The 26,221-nt window shown below is 41.0% G+C and overlaps 1 protein-coding gene across 1 annotated transcript; it reads left to right on the forward strand.

Moving 5' to 3' along the window:
• Positions 1-808: 808 nt before the first annotated feature.
• lancl1 (LanC antibiotic synthetase component C-like 1 (bacterial)) lies at positions 809-21,662 on the forward strand. Its single transcript, XM_084050734.1, has 10 exons — positions 809-845; positions 2,446-2,553; positions 3,652-3,769; positions 6,108-6,318; positions 9,655-9,802; positions 10,465-10,611; positions 11,588-11,770; positions 15,097-15,273; positions 17,844-17,916; positions 18,834-21,662. The coding sequence occupies exons 2-10, from the start codon at positions 2,467-2,469 to the stop codon at positions 18,908-18,910; spliced, it is 1,221 nt and encodes a 406-aa protein (XP_083906860.1). The 5' UTR covers positions 809-845; positions 2,446-2,466; the 3' UTR covers positions 18,911-21,662.
• Positions 21,663-26,221: the final 4,559 nt, after the last annotated feature.

Below are 26,221 nucleotides of genomic sequence, written 5' to 3' on the forward strand. Positions count from 1 at the left end.
ATATTTTTGAGATGGGGTGGTCCGCAGTCAAATACATTTTGGGGGTCCTTGACATGAAAAGGTTTGAGAACCACTGCTGTATCCAATGCATTGAGGTGTAATAGACGACGTCACACTGATAAGAACCAGTATGCGTGCAACCAGTATGCGCGCAATGAAACCCATTCTATCAGGCTAGGACACGCCTCACTAGCCAACACACAAGAGGGGGTTGGGGTGCGCTGAAACCAGCTCCCCCCAAAACAACAGGTTGGGAATTGATTGCGAGAAACAATCACCTGTGCGTCCAGTCTCAATGTTAGTAAACAAATAATTGGTCTATGGTCTATGTCAGTGGTTTTCAACCAGTGGTCAGGGGACCACCAGTGGTCCTTGAGGGGGTTCCAGGGGGTCCCCAGACAAATTAATAGTTAGTAAACAAATTGAACCTTGTGTGTCTGTAACGCGTTATTATGATAACGCGTCTGTAACTCTGAGAGTATACAAATGGAACCAAATGGACCTTAACGGGTCCATTTGGTTCCATTTGTACACTCTAGTTAAATGAACACTAACGATGGTGATACAGTGTAGATTGGGACCCCCAATAATTCAAAAATGGTTGAGTCCCTGGCATATCTTTTCAAATGGGGGTCCGTGGGCTAATAATATGTGTCAATTTGGGGGTCCTTGATACAAAAAAAGGGTTGAAAACCACTCGTCTATGTGGGTGTAACACGTTCATCCCAAACAGCAGGTGGCGGCACCGCTCACCGAACGGACAAGTTTGAGGCCGAGGTCGGCGGAACAACAACACCAGGTCATCAACACAGTGCACATTACAGCAGTCTGCAGTGCGGTGGGATGTGAGTCTGCTAGCCTTTATTTTAACAACATTAACGCCGTTCTATCGACCATTCAACGCTTATCACGGGTTACGCGACGCGTATTATATCCTAGTATTAACGTGGCGTCCGGGGCTGCGAGGCAAATTTTGCGCCGTTCGTGTATTAACTACTCGCAGGGAAAATGTAGCTAACGCTAGCTAATGCTAAGTTAGCTAACACGCTGCTGCTGCTGCAGTGATTGAACATGACTATCATGTCTTTGATAGGTGTGTGTGGGATTGTGCGCGCCCGTGCGTGTGTTTGGTACCCACTCTTGTAACCGTGGTGGAAGAGGTACTCGTGCTCTAACTTGTACTTTTACTTAAGTCCCGGGTAAAAGTAGCGATGCTACACAATGTGGAAACACACTCGTTAAGTTAGAGGAGAATGGCCCGTTTGACGATCCTATTTATTATGCGTTCATGTGTTCATCAGTTAATTGATGATGCGGCACAGAGGTGGGTATGATCTAAATCGGTGCTTCTCAAACTTTTTCACGTCAAGGACCCCCTGTTTGACACGCTTCAGGCTACGGACCCCCATTTAATGGCATTTCCATCTCTGGGACCCCAATTTATGTTGTACAATCAAGGTTAATTTAACTATGAAAGGGTTCATTTGGTTCCATTTGTACACTCTTGAATTACAGACCCTGAAGGGTACATTTGGTTCCTAATAACTATCCCATCATTTAGCTGGGGACCATCTGGAACTCCCACAAGGACCACTGGGGGTCCCCGGACCCCACTTTGAGAAGCACTGATTTAAATGATTTCATGTGCTGCTTAGTGGTTCTCAATCCTTTTTTTTATGTAAAAGAAAGACCACATTAATATGTATTTGACCATAGGAGCCCCATCTAGACATTGTGTGCCAGGGAGTGGGTCATACCAAAATGTTCAATTTCTTTCAAGATTTCTTTTTGGAAAAATAGCAGCTCTACGTGGGGAGATGTATTTAGGGTTAAAATCAGTGGTTTTCAAACATTTTCATGTTAAGAACCCCCAAATTGATATGTATTTGGCCACAGACCCCCATCTCAACAATATTTTGTGCCAGGGACCCCCAGAAGCAAAGATTTGAGTTAAAAATGTTTTCTTTAAAATGTATATAATATTTTAAAAAAACAGCAGATCTACAAGCTTATATATATCTGCTATTTTTGAATCGCCAAAGCATAAATTATGGTTAAAGTGGTTAAAATGATTGATTTTGACGCTATTAAGACATTTTGCTGGGGGACCATCCCAAGGACCCCTGGGGCTCCCGGGATTTGAGAACCACTACTAATGTATGAATCACCACTTATCAGTTATTGCATGTTTTGTATAAATAATATAAAACCACAAAGTAAAGGCGGTCAAATAATTATAGTATAGTAAAAATAAAAGTACAATATTCGCCTCTGAGATATTGTACTTTATACTTAAACTCCGTTTAAGTATAAAGTATACCAAGTCAAACAGAAATACTCAAAGTAAAAGTAGCACTTACCGTACATACTGTACTTGAGTAAATGTACCTAGTTTCCACCACTCTGGTAACTAATAATAATGCCTGTTCTTGTAATGTGACCTAGTTTGAAAGCAGCGCAGCAGCTATGGACACCAGAGCCTTACAGAACCCATATCCGGACTATGATGGAAGTCCTGCGTCCACACAGGCTCTGTTTGATGCCCAGGGAAAGGTAAAGAACGTTTACAATGAGTATGTGTGTGTGTGTGTGTGTGTGTTTGAGTGTGTGCATGATGTGCCTGCGGGTATTGTATTTGTACACCTACACTGTAAAAAAAACAAATTGTTAATCCGACTCTGAGACTGTACAAATGCAACCAAATGGACCCTTGCGATTACAAATTTAAGTTGGCAATTAATTGTCAGTCAAATAATTACGATTAAGGATTTAATTGTGTGTTTGGCATTGAAATTGGAACGTAATTAATGCAAATTTAATTTCTGTTTCCTTTTTAGGCTTCGTAACGAAAAATTGCACAGGGCAGATATGACCAAACTTAAATATACAAAGAAATGATTGACAATTTTATACATGTAAAAATAGCAGAAATAGCTGATCTACAAGCTTGTAGACCTGCTATTTCTTTTCTTTTTTTATATTTGAAAATGTGTGAACATTTTTCAACATGGAAACGATTATGACGATTATGCAAAAATAATTGCGACTATCTCAAATTAATAGGCTCTATGCACAGCAGCCATATTATCACTTCCTTCACAGGTGTTACCAATGATACTAATGAAGGCTCTGTTCCATTTAGTGTAGCACAGTGGTTCTACGACTTTTCAATTTCCACGACCCCCATAGCTCTGAGAGTGTACAAATGGAACCAAATGGACCCGTAAGGGTCCATTTGGTTCCATTTGTACACTCTCAAAGTTACACACCCGTAGGAGGCCATTTGGAAACCCTTAAGGAACCATGAGGGTCCCTGGACCCAAATTTGTCCCGCTGGTGTAGCAGTGTTTCCAGTGAGCCAACATGCTCAATATCAACACCCTGACTCTGTTTGACCAGAATGGAATGACCGGAATGGAATGACCAGAGCCTTCATTAGTATCATTGGTAACACCTGTGAATGTCTTCACAATATGGCTGCTGTGCATAGAGCCTATTGCAAATTGCAATTAGACGATTATGTAATAATTGTGACAGGCTTACCCTTACGGCTGTGCACGTGAACAGTCTCTAGAGTTACAAATGGATTGAATTAGACCAACACTGAGTATTTGACTGTGTGATGTCGCGTTTGCTATTGCTTCCCCTCAGCTCACGGCGCCGTTCGCTCGGCAGTTGAGCAGCAAAGTGAGCGAGCTTTTAGCGGTGATGGAAAATGGACTGAAGTCTGCCGACCCGAGAGACTGCACCAGTTACACGGGATGGACAGGTGAGGACGTCCTTAACACCCGTATCATCTAAATAGAACATAGTTATGTTGTGTACTATTCAATCCAACCAATTGGTACGTCCCACAGAACAGTAGTGCCTCCAAGGCAGGGTTTAGTCCATTCAATAGATAGATATATGGTTGGTAGGCTGGGTAGGGAGGTGGATTGATAGATGGGCGGGTAGGTAGATAGATAGATATAAATGAGTTGATTTGTAACGGGTTCCTTTTACACTACCCTTGTTGTTATTTGCTATTTTACTTATGGTCAGGTGTATACACGTCTTTGTCAATAAAAATTCCATCAATAAATCAAAATAGACAGACCTTGTAATTATTGATCCTGTGAGGGAAATTCAGGTGTCATCTGCCTCAACAAATCTCAGTTGAAACCCGTACAGATTGATTTTCACCCACAAATAAAAATTCTGTCATTATCCACCTACTCCCTCATGCCAGCTGAGACACGAAGGGTTTGCTTGGGCAGCTCATTGGCAGCTTGCTCCAAAACCAGAAGCCAACGGTTTACCAATCCTCCTTTGTGGTCCAAAAAGAGCTAAAGAAATGACTTTAAAATCAATCCACACAGCTCGTGCAGCAACATCCAAGTCTTCTGAAGCCAAATGAATGCCCTGTGTGAGTGGAAAACAACAAAATGTCAGTTATTTCTTCGCTAGAGTCGGGGGCAAATTCACAAAAAAAAGATTGTGGTCGCTGATAGCACTATGAATTGCACATCACTTGCACCTGCTATCTGCCATGTCTGTCTCAAGGTCTGATTCGCCAAAGATATTTTGTAACCGAGGGGTTTGTGGAAGCTGGTAAGCCTAGCCAAAGTTTGTCTAAAATTATTTATTACACCGCCTGCCTCACCAATCAACACGTTACTGTTTAACATTATTTGGACTGATATGATCAGTCATTTGTTCCAGAATTCCTTTACTGTGTATATATATACTGTATGTATAGAGATTACAGTGAAACTCTGATCAAAGTAGCCATTTCTTGTACATTCTCTACTTGTATTAACTAGTACATGTAATTGTGAGAAAGAAGAAAAGATTAACTCCATCAATCATTTAGCTGGGGAACCGTGGAACCCCCTCTAGGATCACGTTGAGCAACTCAACCTAGGTAAAAAAATTACCTTATGCACCACTGGTATGAGGGTGAGCAGACAATGGTTTGAGTGAACGTATTCATTTAACCCATTTTGGGCGGGAACCCCTATTTGTAACTATACCTTTCAAGACGGGACCCCCTTTTGGCGTTCCTGTTGCTATGTACAGTATATAGCAACATACATTTTTTGTAATATTTGAATACATATTTGAAGTTTTTCAGAAAACATTGGTCAGGATGTAGAAGGCGTTTTTAGGATCGGCCTCAGGTATAAAAGGGTTAATAAAAGGAAACGCACATTCTTTAAATATCTGTTTAACCCATTTACACCTGGAACCACATTACGTAACTATACCTCTATAACTATATTAGTATATAACTGCAAAATGGGTTAAAGTAGCTATCAGTAGTAAATCTTCAATTGTCATGAAAAGTCCAATATCATACGGATATTAACCTAATCTGAACACTCACCTCCTCAGACTCCACCTTAGCCCGTAGCACTTGCTCTAGCCTTGACGACCTTGCAGGCTTATGCAAAGGCTAAAATGTAATTTAGATGACATGTTATGTAGACAGATGCCAGGTCATTTGCAGACCTGGCATCCTATAGTGTGTGTGTGTGTGTGTATAGCTTCAATGTACAGATTATTGATCTTTTCTGATATTATACTGTTTAGACTGATGATATCGGTTCTTGGTTTACCTATGATCCTAGATGACCCTCCCTCGTGTTTTCCTTGCATACTGTAAATCGCTCTGGATTAACCCATTAGGATTAGGGCCTGAGGTTCCGATTCTACAAAATGCCTTCTAAATCTTAACAGTTTTCTGAAAAACGTATGTTGCTATATCAGTGGTTCTCAAACGTTTTCATGTCAAGGACCCCCAAAATTATATGTATTTGGCCGCCGACCCCATCTCAAAATATTTAGTTCCAGGGACCCCCAGAAGCAAAGATTTGAGTTAAAAATGTGTGCTTTAAAAAAATATTTATGTTCAAAGATATGTATTCAAAGCTCATAGCGTGGCACTCGTTGCCGCGGCATGAGCTTGTAGATCTGCTATTTTTGAATAGCCAAAATATGAAATAATGGTTTAAGTGGTTACACAGATGCGTTCCCGGTTTTAATGAGTTAAGAGCGTCCGCTAAATGCCTTACATTGTAAATTGTAATTCCAACATCCAGTCCATTCCCATGTTGTCTACCCCACAGGCATTGCTCTGCTCTACCTCCACCTGCATGAAGTGTTTGGCGAGTCCTCCTTCCTCCAGAAGGCCCTGGACTACGTGTGTCACAGCCTGAAGTGTCTGACGCAGCGCCAGGACGTCACCTTCCTGTGCGGGGACGCAGGGCCCCTGGCGGTGGCCTCCGTGGTCTACCATCGCATGCAGAGAGCACAGGAAGCTCAGGAATGTCTCAGCAGGTCAGTATGAATGAAGCCTGGTTTATACTTTAGTTGCGTGCCGGTGTTGTGCTCAGTAAATGGCAGATCTACAAGCTCACAAGTGTGAGCTTGTGTATTTGCTATTTACCACCAGTGCGCAACTAAGTATAAATCTGACTTTAAGTTTGTTTTACCAGTGTGTAAAACAAATCTTAGGACAGTGGTTCTCAAAGTGGGGTCCAGGGACCGTCTGGGTTCCTTGGGGGGGGTGGGGTTCCAAATGGACCCTTACAGGTCTGTAACTCTTTCTTATGGGGGTCCTTGAAATTAAAAGGTTTGAGAGCCACTGATCTAGGAATACATTGAAATTCCATTAATAATAGTTAAAAAGCTAAAAAATATTTATGTAAATAGTACTGTAAGAGTATAAAACTGTTGTGCAACAGTAACTGAAGCAGCCAAAATATGACTGTAAATTAAATATCCTGTGATAAATTACTTGGTATCAGAATGGCATAGACTGGCATACTCACCGATACCAGTATTGTAGGCAGTATCGGCAGCTTTTCATGGCTTGGTTCATAACATATAAACTAATATATTGATTAACATCCAAATGTAAACCTTTAACTTCACAAGGCTACTGGTGAGGGAGAGAGAATCTGGGACCTTTTCATGTGATTTTTACATTGTCATTTAAAAGACAACATGAATTTCCTTTTCCTGCTTTCATCAGCACTCTTCCTGAAAATGAGGCAGTGCAGTTTTGGTAAAGTATTTTCTGCTTGGGCGTTTGTACCTGGAGTCTAGCACTTAAATAATTTCCAGCAATCGAATTCCTTTCTCAACGGTGCTCAGGGGAATCATGTCGTATGCTATAAAGTAAGAAACCGCTCCTCTTTTGTCGCTTTCCGTAATGGGGCAATGGCCGTAAAATACACAATTGATTGTTGTTTTGGCACACCCCCGCTGGCGCATATTGGACAAAGCTTGTGGCTGGACTTAAGTTAACTTGGGCGTGTATTTTCACACTCGTTGTGGTCACTGGGATGGTACCTTTTCAGGTGATGGAAAATATTTTGTGTCCCTTCTTGGTTGACGGACAGGTGGCATATTTTAACAAGCTACCGTAATGGGCAGCGTGTTACCTTTTTTGTCAAAATTGTTATTACATTTGGAGGATAGTGCAAGGTCACTTTGACCCTCATGTTCCACTCTTTTGCTCTCCTTTTTTTCAGTCGCTTTTGCATCCACTGTCGTCACAGATGGTAGCTCAAACATTTCCTTGCTGCTCAGCTCCCAGTACTTACCGCATGACTTGCCACACACAAGCCGTGCTACTCGTACGCTGAGTTGGTGGTGCCAATGCTCTACCATTGAGTAAAATTTTTATCATCATCGTTAACACCTTGAATTCTATCACCATCTCCTTTTGAGATCATTTTATCGCCCAGCCCTACTGTAGAATTCCACCTTAGAATTAATTTGGGATGCACCGAATATTCGGCCACCGAAAATATTCTGCCGAAAATGGTTAAAAATGCATTTTCGGATTTTGGCCGAAATTATTTTAATGCTGAATGAATATTACAGAACGTTTAGAAGTCGTACACAAACAGCACAATCCGATCGGTAAAACACTGTTGTAGGGAGAAGTATACAACAGCTGCGTCTTTCTCTGTAACAAACCGTTGAATGGAGGAGTACACACTGCATTCCCCCCCCACACACACCACCATCTTAACTCAAGACTCAAGTAGGAAGGAAGGAATACTAAAATTGTTACCAAGCTTTGCTGTTTTCATCTTGAATTAACCAAACTAAAATCCACACATCAGAGGGGGTAATATTAGTAGGTTAACCAGCGCTAGTTAAGAGCCTGTATGCACAGCCCAAAATAATTAACACCAGCTGTAAAGGCTTCTGTCTTTGTGTGTGCGTGTCTTTCTGAAATGAAACTGAAAGTGACTTCTCCGAAAGGAATGGCCGGAATGGCAGGCCTAATGCATTTTGGCTATGTGCAATAATGCAACTGCAGAATTGTATTGCCTTTTGTAAGGGTATTCAATATTTGTTTTAATTTCTTGCATTAATATTTCTTTAATTTGCAATAATTCAACTGTATGGCATGCTAATGTTTTGAGACATATTGTACTTTATTAATACACAATAGTAAGTAAATAATTCTACACAATAAAACAATATATGTTTAACTGATCTCAATATGCTCCATACATATATATATATATATATATATATATATATATATATATATATATATATATATATATATATATATATATATATATATATATATATATATATATATATATATATATATATATATATATATATATATATATATATATATATATATATATATATATATATATATATATATATATATCAGAGCATGTGAGCGGAGCGGGTGAAAATGCCGCTCCGCGCTCCAGGGGGCTGAAATGCCGCTCGCTATACGCTCATGTTAAACCCCCCCGCGCTCCGCTCCCCGTCGCTCCTCGCTCACGTTGATTTGCGCAAATCTCGCTCCACGCTCCGCTCAAACCGGGTCGCTCAACAGTAAAGAAAAGAAAAAGAAAGTAGAAATTCTAATGACATCTCGGTGCACTGCGGATGTCTGTGTGTCTCTGAGTCCGTGCGACCGGGCATGCTCAAACATTCGGTGCGCGGCCCCCGCGAGGGCGGCCTGGAGCGGGAGGCGGTCCTCGCTCTGAGTAGCGCTCCAACCTTTTTATAACCAGCTCCGCGCTCACGTCAAAATCGCGTCGCTCCGCTCCGCTCACATGCTCTTATATATATATATATATATATATATATATATATATATATATATATATATATATATATATATATATATATGGACAATATAGTGATTATAAGTTTTGCCATAGTCATGTAGCAGAGGCACAGCCATGACGGCAATGGTACAAAAATGTTTTTAAAAATGTATACATATATTTTTAAAATCATTTTCGGCTATTTGGTTTTCGGCCAAGTGTTTCCTATATTCTGTATTCGGTTTCGGCCAAGAAATTTCCATTCGTACATCCCTGCCTGTAATTAATAACTGTTGTCAGCCATTACGATAAAACAAGTTTTTGTCATCCGACTAACATTTGCCGAGTAACGATCGTTGGGTAGTTGACCTTGAATTTAATAAAACATTGGTTAATCATGTGAACTCGCACAAACATAAGCTAACTACCATAATATCACAAGTGCGGAGTGGCCAGAAGAAACTACACCGCCGTAACCATGCACCTTGATTGGAGATTGAAAATTCTAACTAGGAGCTTACGACGTCCCAAGTCAACGTGGTATCTCCTGCCCCTCCTTTCCCTGTGCCTCACGCAGACTGCTGCAGCTCCACCACAAAGTTGTGATGGGTGCGGGAGGTCTCCCAGACGAGCTCCTCTACGGTCGGACGGGCTACCTCTACTCCCTGCTGTTCGTTAACCAGCAGCTCGGACAAGACACCATCCCACTGCAGTACATCCAACAAGTACGTCTTCATTAAACTCAACCTACAATGATTGGATGTCTGCATGCTCGGCTTCTTCTAATGTCAATTCACGTGCACTAGATCTGGGATGTCTGCACAGTCCAATTCCTTCAAAAGGAATATGTTAGCACTTGCAGTGGCATGAATTTAACAACGCACATTAATCGGAGCCCGTGCGGAATTGTGTTCTGACCTATGGATCAGATCGTTTTAACCCAAACCGGGGACCCATCTGTGTAACCACTTTAACCATTATTTTATACTTTGGCTATTTGAAAATAGCAGATTTACAAGGTTTTTGCAAAATTTAGAACATTTGTGCAAATCTTTGAATATATATATTTTTTTTCAAGCGAACATTTGTAACTCAAATCTCTGCTGCTGGGGGGTCCTTGGAACAACATATTTTGAGATGGGGGTCCGCGGCCAAATACATATCATTTTGGGGTTCCTTGACATGAAAAAGATTGAGAACCGCTGACATAGAAACATAGGTTTTTCATGAAACTGTTAGGATTTAGATGACATTTTTAAAATGGGCTTCAGGTCTTAGTGGGTTAAGTATTTTAACGTTTCATTTTAGACTAAACCCATTGATCTCAATGTATCACAGTCGTATACGATGATGAATTACCGATGATGACCGCTCTTCTCTGCCACAGATCAGCGATGCCATTCTGGCCTCTGGGGATAGCCAGTCTAGGAGGTTCCGCGTCCAAGAGCAGACCCCCCTGATGTACGAGTGGTACCAGGAGCAGTACGTTGGCGCTGCCCATGGCCTGGCCGGTATCTACTACTTCCTCATGAAGGTGAGTGCTGATTGGCCAAGCATGCGAATGCCTGCCTGTCATTGGCTCCGTTGGGGATAGTGAGGAGAGCAGCCTTCGTCTTCGCAGGAGAGAGAATTTTAAATGTGGCAATATAGGTCGCTCACACATAATTCAACTAAAATAGTTATTTGCATAGTGTTGACACAAGCAAGAAAAATAATACATGCAAAGATGGAAGGCGCATAAATAAATAATACATTTCATTTGAGAAACTAATAAATAAATAATTATTGTTTTGCACATATGTTGTGGTAAAGAAGAATTGGAAAGAATCCTTCTAGCACAGTGAAATATCACTTGAAAAGATATGAACGCTTTATTATTGCTTTAGAACAAGAATGTGACTTGAAATGATTGCACTATAATGACTATCGTAGGCCTGTCACAATGACTTGAGGTAATCACAATCATTTCTATTCATCTGTGTAATAACTGGGAAATTAACAGAAGATGTATTTCCATCGTTATTTCCATGTCAATGTCCATGCGCTTACAACCTGGCATCCCTATTTTGGGCATTAACTGCTAGATACAGTATATTTAGTTACTCTGTATGTAATCTAATACAGTGGTTCTCAACCTGTGAGACGGGACCCCCACATGATTTTGGGGGGGTCCCCAGATGACGGTGAAGTGAATTTTAAGGTGGTAACGACTGTTAATGCCTCAAGAAAAGAAAAAGACCAAATACTGCATCAAAAGTAAAAGTATACTATAAAACATTGGCCAAATTGTCAAATGATATAAGATAGAGGCCAAAATTGTGAAAATAGCCAATCAGCTATTTTCACAATATGTATCTGTGGAACGAAGTCAAACAAAATGTGGGGTCCCCAGTTCAAATATGATTATTTTGGAGGGTCACGGCCTGAAAAGTTGAGAATCACTGATCTAATATACTGTAGGAATAGGCAGTTCCTCTGTAACGCTCTACCATTCTGTTCCCCGCCTGCAGCCAGGAGTCGTCGGTGGCGCCGAGTTGGTCCACAGGCTGGTGAAGCCCAGCGTGGACTACGTGTGCCGTCTCAAGTTCCCCTCGGGGAACTACCCTCCCTGCTTGGGCGACAACCGCGACTTGCTGGTGCACTGGTGCCACGGCGCCCCGGGGGTGGTCTACATGCTCCTGCAGGCCTACAAGGTAAGAGCGGCGGTGCCAAGGTTTCTGACGCAGCGGCGGGTGTTGTCTTAAGACAGGCGTGGGTACCACACACGAACCCTAGCGTCCCTATTCCGAGGGCGGACATTTGCCAAAAATAGTGGATATGCAAGCTCGCCTTGTGAGCTTGTAGATGAGCTATTTTTGGCACAGAGATTTGGTGTAGAGGGGAAAATATATATATTGGATCTAGTATAATAAGTTGTTTAACCCAAAATCCATATCCATTGCATTCATAAACAGATTTGCATTAATTCATTGCAAGACAACTAAACACACAAATTAAATAAACTCAACCATAGCATCAGTTTGATTTTCAAAGGTAAAAAAAAGTTAATGGTTCATTCCAGTTCCATAATACAATAATTCTGTACAGTTCATCAAACAGTTGTTCAGTTCCTTTCTGGATTACCCGGTTTCTAAAAAGACACAACAAGAAAGAAACCAACCAGATGTTTTTATTCTTATGTATGGGAAAGTTTTGAAAAAACTGGATAATTACAGGAAAATATTTTTAAAAAACGGCAGGAGAGAAGGGTAAAATCTGGGAGAATCGAGGAGGAAATCGAACGGTTGACAGGTATGTTCTTGAATGGCTTATTGTGTATTCTTCTAAGAATGACTAGAAACTTGGTTATGATAAAGCTCTCTGGTCTTAAGCCACATCCAATGTGGTAGGATTGAAAGCGTCGCATTGGACAAAAGCAATGCTTTCTTTTGTTTATAGCTGTGGATCTCAAGTCTGCTCCTGTGGACACCAAGGACTTTACTGCTAATTGTCATTCTAGCCATCAAATCGGGTACCAGTTAGGACCTGAAATGCCAGGTTCCAATTATTTTCTTGGTGGAATAAAACAAGCAAACAACCAAAGACCAACAACTATAATTACCTGGGATACACAGCTGTGGAACTGAAAGCTCCCTACAGTATTTTACGGCATTCTTGTGCCATCTAGTGGCAAATTATGGTAGTTGGGCCATGATGCATACACATACAAACATTACTAACCCCTATTACAGTAGTCAGCCAAGTGTATTCTGTGTTGCATCATGTGGATCTATTATTTTTCTGTCCTACTAAATAACTTCCAGGACGTCATTTGCTCTGATTTGAAAGTCAAACGGTGCCTGGCATTAATGTCCTAAAATACAGCTATTACCCTGACAGCCAGAGCTCCAGCCAACGCCTGGGCTCCGCTGGATCCATCGAGTGCTGCGTTACATTGTGTTAGAATCGGCCGTCGGCCAGGGAATGTTCCCTTTGTAATCAATGAAAGGTGCTCCTCCACTGCCGACATTGCGTCAGCTTTGCCCTGCTGGTTGGACCTCCTGTTGGTTCGAGCCGAAAAGCGGTTGTTGTATTTTTTTATCCGAACACTGAACACCGAATGCAACGTCGGCTCACATCTAGTGCATTAAAATAATGAGGCAAATTATTGCATTGAAGGGCTGCAGTTGTAAAAGGTTGTTTTCTCTGGTGCTGGCTATTCATTCACGTCATGATGTGCTGAAAAATGTGTAACAGTCCCAAAATTACGAGCAGTTGTCCCGTCCTTAAGTTAACTCCACGGTTCCATTGTACATTATATATTCCGACCTTTCCTTGAACAACCAAGTAACAAAATTTGTTCAATCTAGTTACTTCCAGTTGAGGAATATTGCCAAAATTAAGTCCTTCCTGACACCCCAGACCTTGAAAAGGTCTGGGGTGCTTTTAGCTTAATCACGTTTAGATTACAGTAATTCCCTCTACTCTGGCCTCAGCAAAAAAAAGTCATATCCTGTCTACAATTGGTACATAATTCTGCTGCTAGACTGTTAACTAATACTTAGAAACGTGACCATATCACGCCCTCTTGCCTGCCCTTCACTGGTTGCCTGAGAGCTTCAGAAATGATTTTAAGATCTGACTAATCACTTGTAAAGAACTGCATGGACAGGCTCCCAGTTAAATTTCATACAATATTATGCTCGTCCCTTATAAGCCTGTGTGCAGCCTCAGATCCTCAGATAGGGCCCTCCTGGCTGTTCCTAAAACTCGCCTCATTACCTGGGGACCTGCAGTCCAGGCACGTAGACTTTGGAACAGCCGACCTGAAGAGCTACGGTTAGCAACATCAGTGCTTTGTTTTAAATCACTTCTGGAAACATACCTCTATGTCAAGTCTTTTTCTTAATTATATTTGCCTATGACAGCTAGAATTTAAAATGTGTTAATCTCTTTGACTTTAATCGTTATATTCAGATTTTGCTTTGTTTTTTGCATTCTCTTTTTTCTTTGTTCTGTAAAGAACTTTGTTTTTGAGAAGCGCTATACAAATGAATTCTTTCCTTTTTTTTATTTTTTTATTAACACTACGGGTCCATTTTGTTCCGTTCGTACACTCTAAGAGTAGCTGTAGCTGCGTATGCATAATCCATGTATATTGTGCCTCTGATGCTCTCAGATTAAACACAAGAACAAAAAGAGCTCTACCGGTGGAGCAGATCGAGTGTCAAACTGACGATGTTGGTGACAGTGACGCAACGGAACGCAATGCTCCTGGAGGAGCCAAGCCATTAGGCTGACAACCAGAGGAGTGCTTGTTAAATACTGCTTTCAACTGGGAATGTCATGTCGCCTCTTTCAGTTTAAAGTCAGTCATTTCGTCAAGGTTGCTCAACTGAAAAATATACTTTTGAAAAATGATTCACTTTGTGGAGTGACACAGTCGCGTGACTTTGAATGTGTGGTTCAGTGGTGGATAGTAACTAAGTACAATTTTTACTATTTCCATTTCTACTCCACAATATCTCAGAGGAAAATGTTGCACTTTTTTAGTCCACTACAATGACAGCTTTTGTTACAAGTTGCTTTGCAGATTTAGATTATTATTACAAAACATACATTAACCACTATTTTATACTTGGGCTATTCAAAAATGGAAAGAAATAGAAAACTCAACTTGTGGCCCATTTCACAAACCAACTTGTGAAATGGTCCATTCTGCATAACTGAGCACTTGGGACTTGTAACAGAGTATTTCTGTGGTATTGCTACTTTCACTTAACCACTTAAACCCCATCGTATTCTGCGGGAAACCGTTGCAGAAAATAGCACCTCTACGAGCTAGATCGGCTATTTTCAGCAAAGATATGTATTGTTGAAGAAAAACAAAAACATAGTATAGAGCCCTGAGGGACATCTGTTAACCAAGTACCGGGTTGAAAATACCAGAGTACTTCTTCCACCACTCGTATGGCTGTGTCAAGTGTTCCTCAGTAAAAGTCCCTCTCTGTCCTCCTGCCTGTGTGTGTGTGTGTTCCAGGTATTCGGCGTGTCCCAGTACCTGGAGTACGCCCTGTGGTGTGGCGAGGTGGTGTGGCGCTGGGGCCTGCTGAAGAAGGGCTACGGCTTGTGTCACGGTGTTGCCGGGAACGCCTACACCTTCCTGGCTCTGTACCGACTAACCCAGGACCCCAAGCACCTCTACAGAGCCTGCATGGTAGGTGGACATGATGTCGGCGCTGTCGGGCGGAAACCTTGCATGTCCGCATGCATTAAAGCGGTGGTTCTCAAACTTTTTCATGTCAAGGACCCCTAATTTAATGTGTATTTGGCCGTGGACCTCCCATCTGAAAAGATTTTCTGCCAACGATCCCATACAAGATTTGTGGTGTTTAAAAATGTCAAAAAATGTAAAGATTTTTGGAAAATACGTAAGGGTCCATTTGGTTCCTAACTATCCATCATTTATCTGGGGACCCCTGGGGGTCCCTGGACCCCACTTTGAGAACCACCGGATTAAAGTTATCAGTTGCCACAACTGATTTCAGTCATTTTTAGGAGATTAAGGAGTATTGGAATTGGTCAAACAATAGAATACATGTTCTATTACTTAAATTGTAAATTGATGCTCATAAGCATCTTCCATAAAACCCCTAATGGCCTTGGATATTTCATAAAAGAAGAGGTTAAAACCTCAATCTGCAATTTATTCCATTGTTTGTATGTAGAACAGCACGAACATAGGCTTCTTCTTCTTTCGTATATCATCAGATGGCCAACTCAGTGTCCTGCAGCCACGCCCTCGTATCTGGTCCTAAGTCGAAAAGACCGGCTTCTGAGGGTGGGCTGTATAGGGGGCAGCCGGTGATAATGTGCTCGGCAGTCTGTTCAGGCTCGCCACACTCGCATGCCGCACTGTCCGTTAGGCCCCACTTCTTCATAGAAGACTTGAAGCGCCCGACTCCAGTGTGCAGACGGTTCAGCGAGGTCCATAGATGGCGTGGCATGTCTTCTCCTTTTACACCTAGGAACATAGGCTTAGAATGATAATTCCTATACATAAACCTACATATTGTGCCAATTATTTAGGAAACGGCGCTAGTGTGGAGGAGTCCTTTCACACTGTTTCACAAATCACAGATTGGGACGACCTAACAAGAATGTTCAAACCTGAGATTAGATTTTTCTGTCCAAAACGGTTACTTTTCAGGAATTTAAAAACCGATTGAGGTTAAGACTTGATTCTGTCTGATATCCACACAATCCGCATGTATAAAATGTGTTAAATGTAAACATGACATGGGTTCCTCAGGTGCTTTGTGTGTCGGAACGATTTGTGTAATGCGTCAGCATCGAGCTCTGAAGCAGCTCCTTTCATCAAATTACTTCTCGAGGCGGTTTTCCCTTTTCATTTCGCCATTCTACAACGAGAGTGACTTTGATGGAAGACATGGAAGTCAAGCTGAACTCATTTAAAAAAATTACAACCAATGATTTCTGCCACTGGCCACACGCCAGCCTCAAATAAAAAAATATTCCGAAGGAGAAAAAAAAAGAAAACCGTCAGGGAAGCATGGCCTTTTATGTTTATTGATTCAGTAATTGGTAGCTGTCAGAAGTTGGGATCAACAATGATAGAGTAGTGCTTAATTTATGCTCCGCTGTACGATGACGTCCCACACCGAACATGGCCGATCTACAAGCTCATAACACATTGCCGATGTGACGCGTTGTGAGCTTGTAAATCGGCTATTTTCGGCACGTGACACCGTCCTACAACAAAGTACAAATCGGGCTTAAAGGGTTGGTATGAGCACATTTTTGGCCTGGTCTCAGGTGGAACGCGTCCCATGTGTACCTTTTTTTTGTATTAATATTAATCTATTCATAGAGGATATATATAGACTTGTCAGATGTCTCGTCAAAGCTTCCATTATGCGAACAGGATGACACGGTCACAATCTGAGATGTCACTTGGACTCTAGCGTTTCACTTAGCCAGACAAAATGTTGTAGCAGTTGTTGACATTGCTCGCTATTCTCTCGAGACCGCCGAGCTCTAGTGTTCTGTTGTAGACAAGGGGGGTGTCCTGACTCGTGACACTCTGTCACTATCATTCTGTCACTCTCTCCCTCGCCCTCTCATTCTTCATGGATTAAAGTTCTCAGTCTCCATGGATTAACCCGTTCAATCCGGGAACGCATCTCTCCGCATTTTAGATTTCTTTGGCTATTCAAAAATAGCAGATCTACAAGCTCATACAGTAGCTTGTAAATCTGCATTTTTTTAGAAAAATCATGAAAACTTTGCTAATCTTTGAATATATATATTTCTAAAGCGATTATTTGTAACTCAAATCTCTGCTTCTGGGTGTCCCTGGAACAAAATATTTTACAAATGTTCGCTTTAGAAATGTATATATTCAAAGATTTGCACACATTTTCACGATTTAAAAAAAATTGCAGTAGCTCATAACGCGGCACTTGGTGCCGCGTTATGCTTCTATATCTGCTTGAATAGCCAAAGAAATCTAAAATGACAGATGCGTTCCCGGATTGAATGGATTAAAGTTCTCAGTCGCCACGACTGATGTGTCATTTGGATTCCATAGAAGCCAGCATGTCTTCTATGGACAACTAGACAACTATGGGCACTAGAACATCCTCATTTTACATATTGTGTTGTTTAGGAATCAGTTCTAGAGTTTCATACTGGGACTTGGTTATGCAAACATTTTCGGTTGTGAGGTTTTGTTTTGATCCATGCGTTCTCCCTCTCTCTCCCCAGTTTGCTGACTGGTGCATGAACTATGGCAAACATGGCTGCCGGACCCCGGACACTCCCTTCTCACTTTTTGAAGGTAAAATAATGCATAATAATTAGGGGGTTTCAACTCTTTTGTTTTCCGTTGTCAACATGTAGTACTGTACACTGATTCCAGAGCCACCATAGACCATATGTCTTTACACAATGAGTGCAAAATTGTATGCTCATCTTGAAATAAATGTGTCTTAAATTGACATACCTTATTGCAACTGATACCCACTCTGAATCGTGCTATTCCACCTGTTTGCTATAGCTGAAGGTATGATGTCACACATCATCCTCATAGTGTTTGATAAGGAAATTATAGAGTGACACGGCAAGTAAAAATGGCTGGCGGCTGACTTTATTACGATTCATTACAATGTCTGCTTTCAATATGTGAAGGGTTTGTTATTAGTTGAGCAAGCTAACTAGCAGTGGTGGAAAAAGTACTCAAATTAATCAATGCTGCAATGTAGAAGTACTCTGTTACCAGTAAAAGTCCGGAATTCATAATTTACTTGAGTACAAAAGTATTGGTATCAAAATGTACTTAAAGTACCAGAACAGAAGTAAAATACTCATTATGCAGAATGTCCCATTTCATAACTTTTCAAGTGTATGAAATGCATAAAAATCTTTTGAAAATAGCCAACGTTATTTGGCTATTTGCCTACCACAAAGGGCCGAAGTGGTCAATGTATGTTTTTTAATAATAATCAAAATCTACAAAGTAACTAGTTACTGATGTTTTCAAATAATTGTAAAAGTACAATATTTGCCTCTGAGATGTAGTGGAATAGAAGTAAAAGCACCTCAAAATTGTACTTAAGTACAGTTCTTGAGTAAATGTATTTAGTTACTTTACACCACTGCTAACTAGTTGTGTCTTGGCCATGAGGGGTTGGGTTGGTGCGAAATTTTGTGGGCGGAGCTTATATGCATACCTAACGTGTCACTTCTTGTCTCTAGGCATGGCTGGCACTATCTACTTCCTGGCTGACATATTGCAACCAATGAAATCAAAGTTCCCAGCTTTTGAGGTGTAAAGGTATCTGCCCATGGCCCCTCCCTCCCCCGCGCTGGACAACATAAGACGTCCTGCACTAATGCGTACTCAACGCTCTCTCACACACATTTGAAACACTCTTTATTCTGCATGATCAAGCAGGCTCTGCATCTCTCATCGCCTCATGTCTCTTGGTATCTGCGTTTCTGAAGATCAGTGGGTTGTCAAACTTTTTTGTGCCAAAGGCACGCCAAATGGGCAAGTCAAAAATGTCAAAGACACACCTGTCATAGCCAAAATAACCGATCTGCAAGCTGACGACACTTTGCGATGCCACACGTTGTGAGCTTGTAGATCGGCTATTTTTTGTGAACATTACAAAAAGTAATGATTATAAAAAAAAATCTGCCAATAACGAAATGCCCAAAAAATAGGGACACCAGATTGAAACTGGTCAAAAGAATTGTAGGGTCAGGTGTAGAAACTAGTGTGCACAAAGTACTTCTATAGTAAATTAAAAGTTATTTCATAACTTGTATAGTTGTAAATATTGCACAAATGTGTGGTTGTCAATAAATTCCCACGGCACACCAGGACTTGTCTCATGGCACACTGTTTCAGATCCACTGCTGTAGATGATTCACAGCTGCAATGTGCCATATCCTAGCTACTCCTCTCTGCTGGGAATTTGACCTCTCGAAATGATCTTAAAATGATCAAATTTGCTCAAAGTCTCTGCTATCTTGGTGTCCAGTTAATAGGCTTAATGCGAGGGCTTTCTGGGCATTTTTTGTTAAGTTGATGTACATTAAGGTTAATACTTTTGTATGTTCATTTTCGCAATGTTTTGAATGAAGTTTATTCTAAAAATGAATGAATGTGACTGACTACGGTTGCAAACTTCTCAAAGGACATACAGTAGTAATCACAACAGTAAATGAAACTATAAAATGTTGATGTTTAATTGGAATACTATGACGTGTTATGGAAAAAGGTACATTAGTTATTTGTGACTGTAGTAGTTGAAGCATTTTTAAGTTAAATTTAGTGAAAGTGTTAGAACAACATGAGATTTGTTGTGAGTGACGTCGTATACTGTTGCTAAGCTGCCACCTGTGAGCATTAAACAGTGTATTTTTGTAGCTTTTGGTATAATTGTGAAATGTAGTTTTCTGTTCCCTTTCCCAGCCAGTTTTGCAATGACAAAGGACATTCACAGAGTGGCAGTAGAGAGTTGGTTTGTTGACAACTTGTTACTTCCCTGTCACCCACACCCTAAGAAACATTCAGACACAGTAAAGATAATGATACTTCTAAACCCTGGAATTTAATGTTGTCTTTTTCTACAGGGTACAAATATAATATGGCTTTGTTCTAAATGCAAACAAGGTTGGGACTTTTCACAGCTGCACCTGTTGAGTTTAGTGTTATTGTTTTGTCTTACATACTAAGCCCCCTACTTTTTTCCCTATACCAAATTTTCTTTGCCGGAAATAGCTGATCTGCACGTGTCTGCTATTATCACCGATTGTTCGCCTCAGAATATGGACGCTAGGGTTAATGCGGTAAACATAATTGTGCCATGCACATGGGCTTTCATTAAGACATGCCGAGATTTGTATTCCTAATCCAAGTGTTAACAAATGAAAAGCTCAGCTGTGACTTTTCCTGTCACTCTAAACCTGCTCTGCAGCGTATTGATTGAAGCCACGGGCATGTGACCAAAAAGTCACATGCTCCCCCAAAGCTCTGGAAAGGTTTAGGAAATTAAAAGCTATGCAGTCACACAAATAAGTTGTTAGTAGTAACATACCATGGTGAGGGTTGAGCTTCAGGTTAACTAAACAACTTTAACCACTTAAACTCTATATACTTAGTTGACTCGGGTCCCCTATGGGTCTATATATACTTGGCCCCCTCTTTTGTTCCCTCCACACCAAATGTCTTCGCTTAAAATAGCCGATTACAGGCCCACAATGGAGCTAGTAGATCTGATGTTTTTGCTGAATGTTCGTATTTTGTATGTTACTATTTCTTTGCTTTTTTTTTGGAGAGGGTGGGTAATTGAAACAAATAATTGTTTAACCAGTAAATGAGTAATTAAATATACTGAACCTAGTAAAGAGTGATTGATCCAGGATATAAGTAGATTGGTTTCACAGTTCTAAACACCCGTGTTCTGTCCCCATAGCTCTCATGGCTCTTGCCAAGTCTCTATTCCAAATAAGGCTAACGTGCTGAAAACCCCACGGTGACACACTAATGGCACCGCGCTTTTTTAAGCCCTCGTGGCCCGGTGGCTTTACGACCCTGAGACCCTGACCTAGCTGGGATCTGCAGGGGGGTCCATGAGGAGGGGTTAGGATTGGGGCAACATGGGGGGTGGATGTAACAGTGTGTCTTTGGAAGCTGCTGTATTTCTCACTCGACTCCCCCCACCCCACCCCCAACCTCACTGCCTCCACTCGTCCACTTCCCAAGCAGAGGAGAAACTGAACCCCTCCGGCAACCAAGGTAAAAATAGAGCTCATCTGTCCAGGGGCGCGGTCTCTCCGGCATGTCTTCCAACTCCTGTCTGTCTGTGTCTGTCTCTCTTTCTCACCCAATCACTTCAACTTGAAAGATATTTCAGTTCTTGTCCTGCAGCTCCTTAAATCTCCAATGCAGTCTATACATTTAAAGCCCTACCTTGGGATTTGAAACCCGAGGCGCAAGCGGCTACATTTATACTGTTAATCCATAAGGGACGGCTTGTTTGAGAAGAGGCAAAATAAATTGTGTTTTGATTTTCATTTGTTTAATTCATTACCTCGTCAACCAACAGTGGTCCTACCCGACCACAGGTAGTCATTTCTAACTTCTCAATAGAAGAGCAGGTAGACTAACTAGTAACTACAACCACCACAGTTATTAGTTGTATTGTATTAAGTAACCATACTCTCTGCCATATACATATTGGTCAAAATAGCAGATTGCTCACAAAAACAGTTTTGGATTGAGGCTTTAAAGGTAGGGTAAGTGATTTTCTTTGGTTAAAACAAGGGTTAAATAGCTCTATATTCTGATCGTACTCATTGCTATAGAGTGTTTGTTCAGTAACATGAGTCTCCATGTATCTCCATCTCTATTAAACAGAAAATGCATTTTCAGGGCAAGATGCCAATTTTATCAACTCTGGATGGAGAACTCAGACAGGATACAGATTAAACAAGTGAAATTGGGAGTGATGACACTTAAGAAATGATAAATGAAAATGTCATTTTCAAATGAAAAACGAGTACTCTCCCCTGAATGGCTGAGATTTTATCACCTACATAGCTGAAAATGTATTTTCTGTTCATTAAAGAGCTGGAGAGAGGGAGACCCCTGTTACAGAGCTAACACTATAGCAATGATTAATGTCAGAATATAGTGCTTAAACCTTTTAAACAAAAAGTGTTTTGTTTTAACCAAAAATATCACTTACCCTACCTTAACAATCAGTGTGATAGTACCAGCCTGTTTGCACAGCTGTAAAAGTTAAGATTACATTACCCACCAGCCAACTGTGCACACAAGCTAGGGAAGTGATAAGTTAACCACCTACTGCAGTGCCAGGCCACCACTGTCTCTCTGCTACTGTACCTTGCTTCACACTTAAAGGGCAAGACCACTTTGGTAGAGGTTTGGGTTGTGGTGTTACCTTGCCATGGTGTAACTAAGACATCTAAAATAATTGATTAAAAATCTTCTCCTCATTGACTTGTATGGTAAAACAGCTCTCAAAGTCACTCTTTTAGCACGTAAACGAACACAAACTGTTGATTCAGACAATATAGTACATCACCAAACCCAGTGCTGTTTATTTTTATAATATAAAAAAACTACCGGGTTTGGTGATGTTCTACAGTATATTGTCTCAGTCAACTTTGTTTGCGTTGGTTTATGTGCTAGAAGAGAGATTTATGAGAGCTGTTTCAGCGTACAATGTAAGTCAATGAGGAGCATACTTTGAATAATCAATTTCTAATCAATGGAGCAATTATTTTAGATTTTTGTCCACTTTTAGAGTTACACCATGATAAGGTAACTACACAACCCAAACCTCTACCAAAGTGGTCTTGCCCTTTAACTTGGCCTTTGGAACATAATGTTTAGGAGGACAATGCCTGTTGGGCATGCAATGCATGTCCCTCCAGTTATGCAAACCCGTGGAACCTGTTGTCAGAGTACTTGGAGGTCAATACCATCTGCACATACAACATAGGTCACTGTACAGACAATAAACACTTTCTTTATAACAGTTTGTTCCTTTTGAAAATCTAGCCAAGGCAAGAGATTTCAACATGGTGTTTTCTAGGTGTGGCCAAGTATCCAAGAGGTTTTTGTTATCGCTCTTTAGTGTGTATGTGTGTGTCCGGAGTTAATCTCTCAGACCACTGGGTTCGATCCGTGGCAAATGTCTTGAGCACACTGCCAGTAGGCCACAGAGGTACCTCCACATGGACACATGTTGAGGTCAGTCACAGGACAATACCCCGTCCACACACACACCACTGGCTTGGTAGTCAGAGTGCTTGCTCAATAACATTTCAGCGTGGCAGAAACGGGACTTGAACCTGCGTCGTCATCGCAATAATCACACATTTTGTGATCATCTGGTGAGATTATCAATAAGTTATGAAGAATAGTTAAAATAGCCGATCTGTCAAGTTTACAAGTCGCAAGACGTGCGCCGCTTTACCTCTTATGCCTAAACTTTTTTGCCATTTTTTAACTATTTTTAAAAACATTTGAATAAAGTGAAAATCTACATCGACACGTTGTGAGGTTGTAGATCGGCTATTTGAATTATTTTTAAAATGTTTTTCAAAATAGGAAAAAATGCCAAAAATGTTTAGGCATAAGGGCACGCAAGATAGTCTTGTTGAGATTCTGAATTATTATTATTGGGAAGCAACATCAATTTAAACGCTTTGCACATAACCAGTGGTGCATGGGTTCGATTTCCAGCCTGGCATGAGCCACTGGAAAACTGGCATATTGATGCAGATAATTTGACAAATCTAGTACCGGCGCCAATGCTGCGAAGCTGTGACAGAGTGAACTTGTTCTGTCCCCCACCTCAGACGTCATAATGACATAGGGTTGTGCTCCAGCAGATTATCAAAGCCAAGAAACCTTTCAAAATGGTAGGCAAGTTGGCATCACCAAGAGGAGGCAAAAATATTCAGCCATATTATCCAAAGAACCCCAAAACAATGTAACTCCCCCTGACAATGCATCCCTATCTTCAAACAAGTCCAGTTACTGTGATTAGTCCAGTTAGCCTGGGTGTGAATTAACTTTTGACTCAGGAGCTTTTACAAATATATATTTTTTCACATCAATTATTTTCTGAAATAAAGGGTTATGGTTAATTTGACTGATAGTAGACACATGTATGTAAAAAAAAAACAGATAATCCTTAACCCGTAAGTGAAATGTATTAGTTCCATGGACTCAAAATCATTGTTTTATTTGATGGCCTTGCTAACCTTAAACAATTGACAGCACCAAAAGGTTAATTGGCCTTGCCCATAAAATGATTAAACGCTTGGCCTGGCACATACCACATAAATAAGCCTAGTCCTTCGGCAGCTGGCCTGGGTTCAAATCTGACCAGGGGCTCTTTGCTGCATCATCCCCCCCCCCCCCCCCCCCCCTTCTCTCTCTCTCCCACCTTTTGTCTTTTTCTTCTCACTGTCACTATCACAAATAAAGCAGCAATGCCAAACAAAGTAACAGGTCTCAATTAATTGGTAGCCAACAATTTATAGCTTTGAAATGTTATGTCAAAGTACATTTTGGCCAAAAATAAAAGCAGAAAATGAACATTGCCCGAATAGCTCTTACGTGTTTTCATTGTTTCCAGCTATTCAAGCTGCAATGTGCCATATCCTAGCTAACTTAACTTCCAGCTATTCAAAATAGCTGATCTACAAACACTCAATGTATGAATTTGGGGTCCTTGGCCTGAAAATACCGGCTCAATGGTCTTGTGTCCACCCTGAGACTGAGAGGTCGGGGTTCAATCCCCGGCCGAGTCATACCAGACTATAAGAATGGCACCCAATGCCTCCCTTCTTGTCCTCCGCATCAAGGGTTGTATTGGGGTTAAGTCCTTATGACATACTAGCGTCATATCCAGAGGGTGTACTTGAACATCATTGCTGCCTCCTGAAACAGAAACAGGAGACAGGCTTCTGACCTATGGGCCACAACAGGAACCATTGATTCCCAAAGCTGCAACCTGAAAATGTTTGAGAACCACTGCTCTAGATCAGTGGTTACCAAACTTTTTAGCTCAAGACCCAAAAGAGAATTCTGATGTCTCCCTGGGACCCAAAACTAGTGAAAATAGCAGATCTACAAGCTCACAACACGTTGCAATGTGAGCTTGTAGATCTGCTATTTTCTACTACAAAAAATGTAAATATTAAAAAGAAAAATGTAGGAAACGACAAAAAAGGGATATTTACTCACAACCCATATAAATTGGTCTGTGACCCACAAATGTGTCCCAAACCACTGTTTGGGAAACACTAGATCATGGGTCTTCAACAGGGGGTCCTCAGAGTTACTATAGCCGTCAAATCTTTGTATGATGGGATCCTTTGTTTTTGCATTAACTCACCGAAAATAATGTATGCGCAAATTACCGGATACAGTAGTAGGTGGGCTCTAGACCAGATCTGATCACTGAACAGTAAATAGACACGCGGTTGACCCGAGGTTAACTCCAAAAATACACGTTAGGTCACAGAAGTGTCGCCAACTGAACACACTAATCCGAACAGTCAAATGCAGTGTCCTTTAATTCAGTGGTTCTCAAAGTTGGGTCCTTGAGGGGGTTCCAGGGGCTCCCCAGCAAAATGTGTTAATATAGCATGAGAATCAGTTTAACCACTTTAACTTTAACAAAAATTGGCAATCTACTGTACAATCCAATAACGCAACACAAATCTTGCGTGAGGGTCCCTGGCACAAAATATTTTCAGATGCGTGTCCGGGGCCAAATACATATTAATTTGGGGGTCCTTGACATGCAAAAGTTTGAGAACCACTGCTTTGATTCTGTAAAATTCTGCTGATAGCATTGCAATTACTTATTTTCAGGTAACAGACTTCTCATCCTCACAACCTCGCCTTGAAAATTTCACAATAGTTTGCTGTAGTTCTCATTCCACACCAGAGATGGAACTAAACTTCTTTCAAGTAAAGCTTGTGTAATTACAAAGCACTAGCTTTGAAAGTAACTAGTAAGTACATTTGAATTATGCAAATTGTTTTGGCCTATTCCACATTCGATTTCCATGTGATTTTAACTTGG

Source organism: Gymnoscopelus microlampas (assembly GCF_963454915.1).
Source record: "Gymnoscopelus microlampas genome assembly, chromosome: 24".
NCBI lineage: Eukaryota > Metazoa > Chordata > Actinopteri > Myctophiformes > Myctophidae > Gymnoscopelus > Gymnoscopelus microlampas.

Bases quoted from the DNA above. Each gene is read 5' to 3' on its own strand.
- lancl1 (XM_084050734.1), top strand. From the start codon at position 2,467: ATGGACACCAGAGCCTTACAGAACCCATATCCGGACTATGATGGAAGT. The intron at 6,319-9,654 runs GTCAGTATGAAT...TGCCTCACGCAG, and splicing joins GCTCAGGAATGTCTCAGCAG to ACTGCTGCAGCTCCACCACA. The intron at 9,803-10,464 runs GTACGTCTTCAT...TCTCTGCCACAG, and splicing joins CACTGCAGTACATCCAACAA to ATCAGCGATGCCATTCTGGC.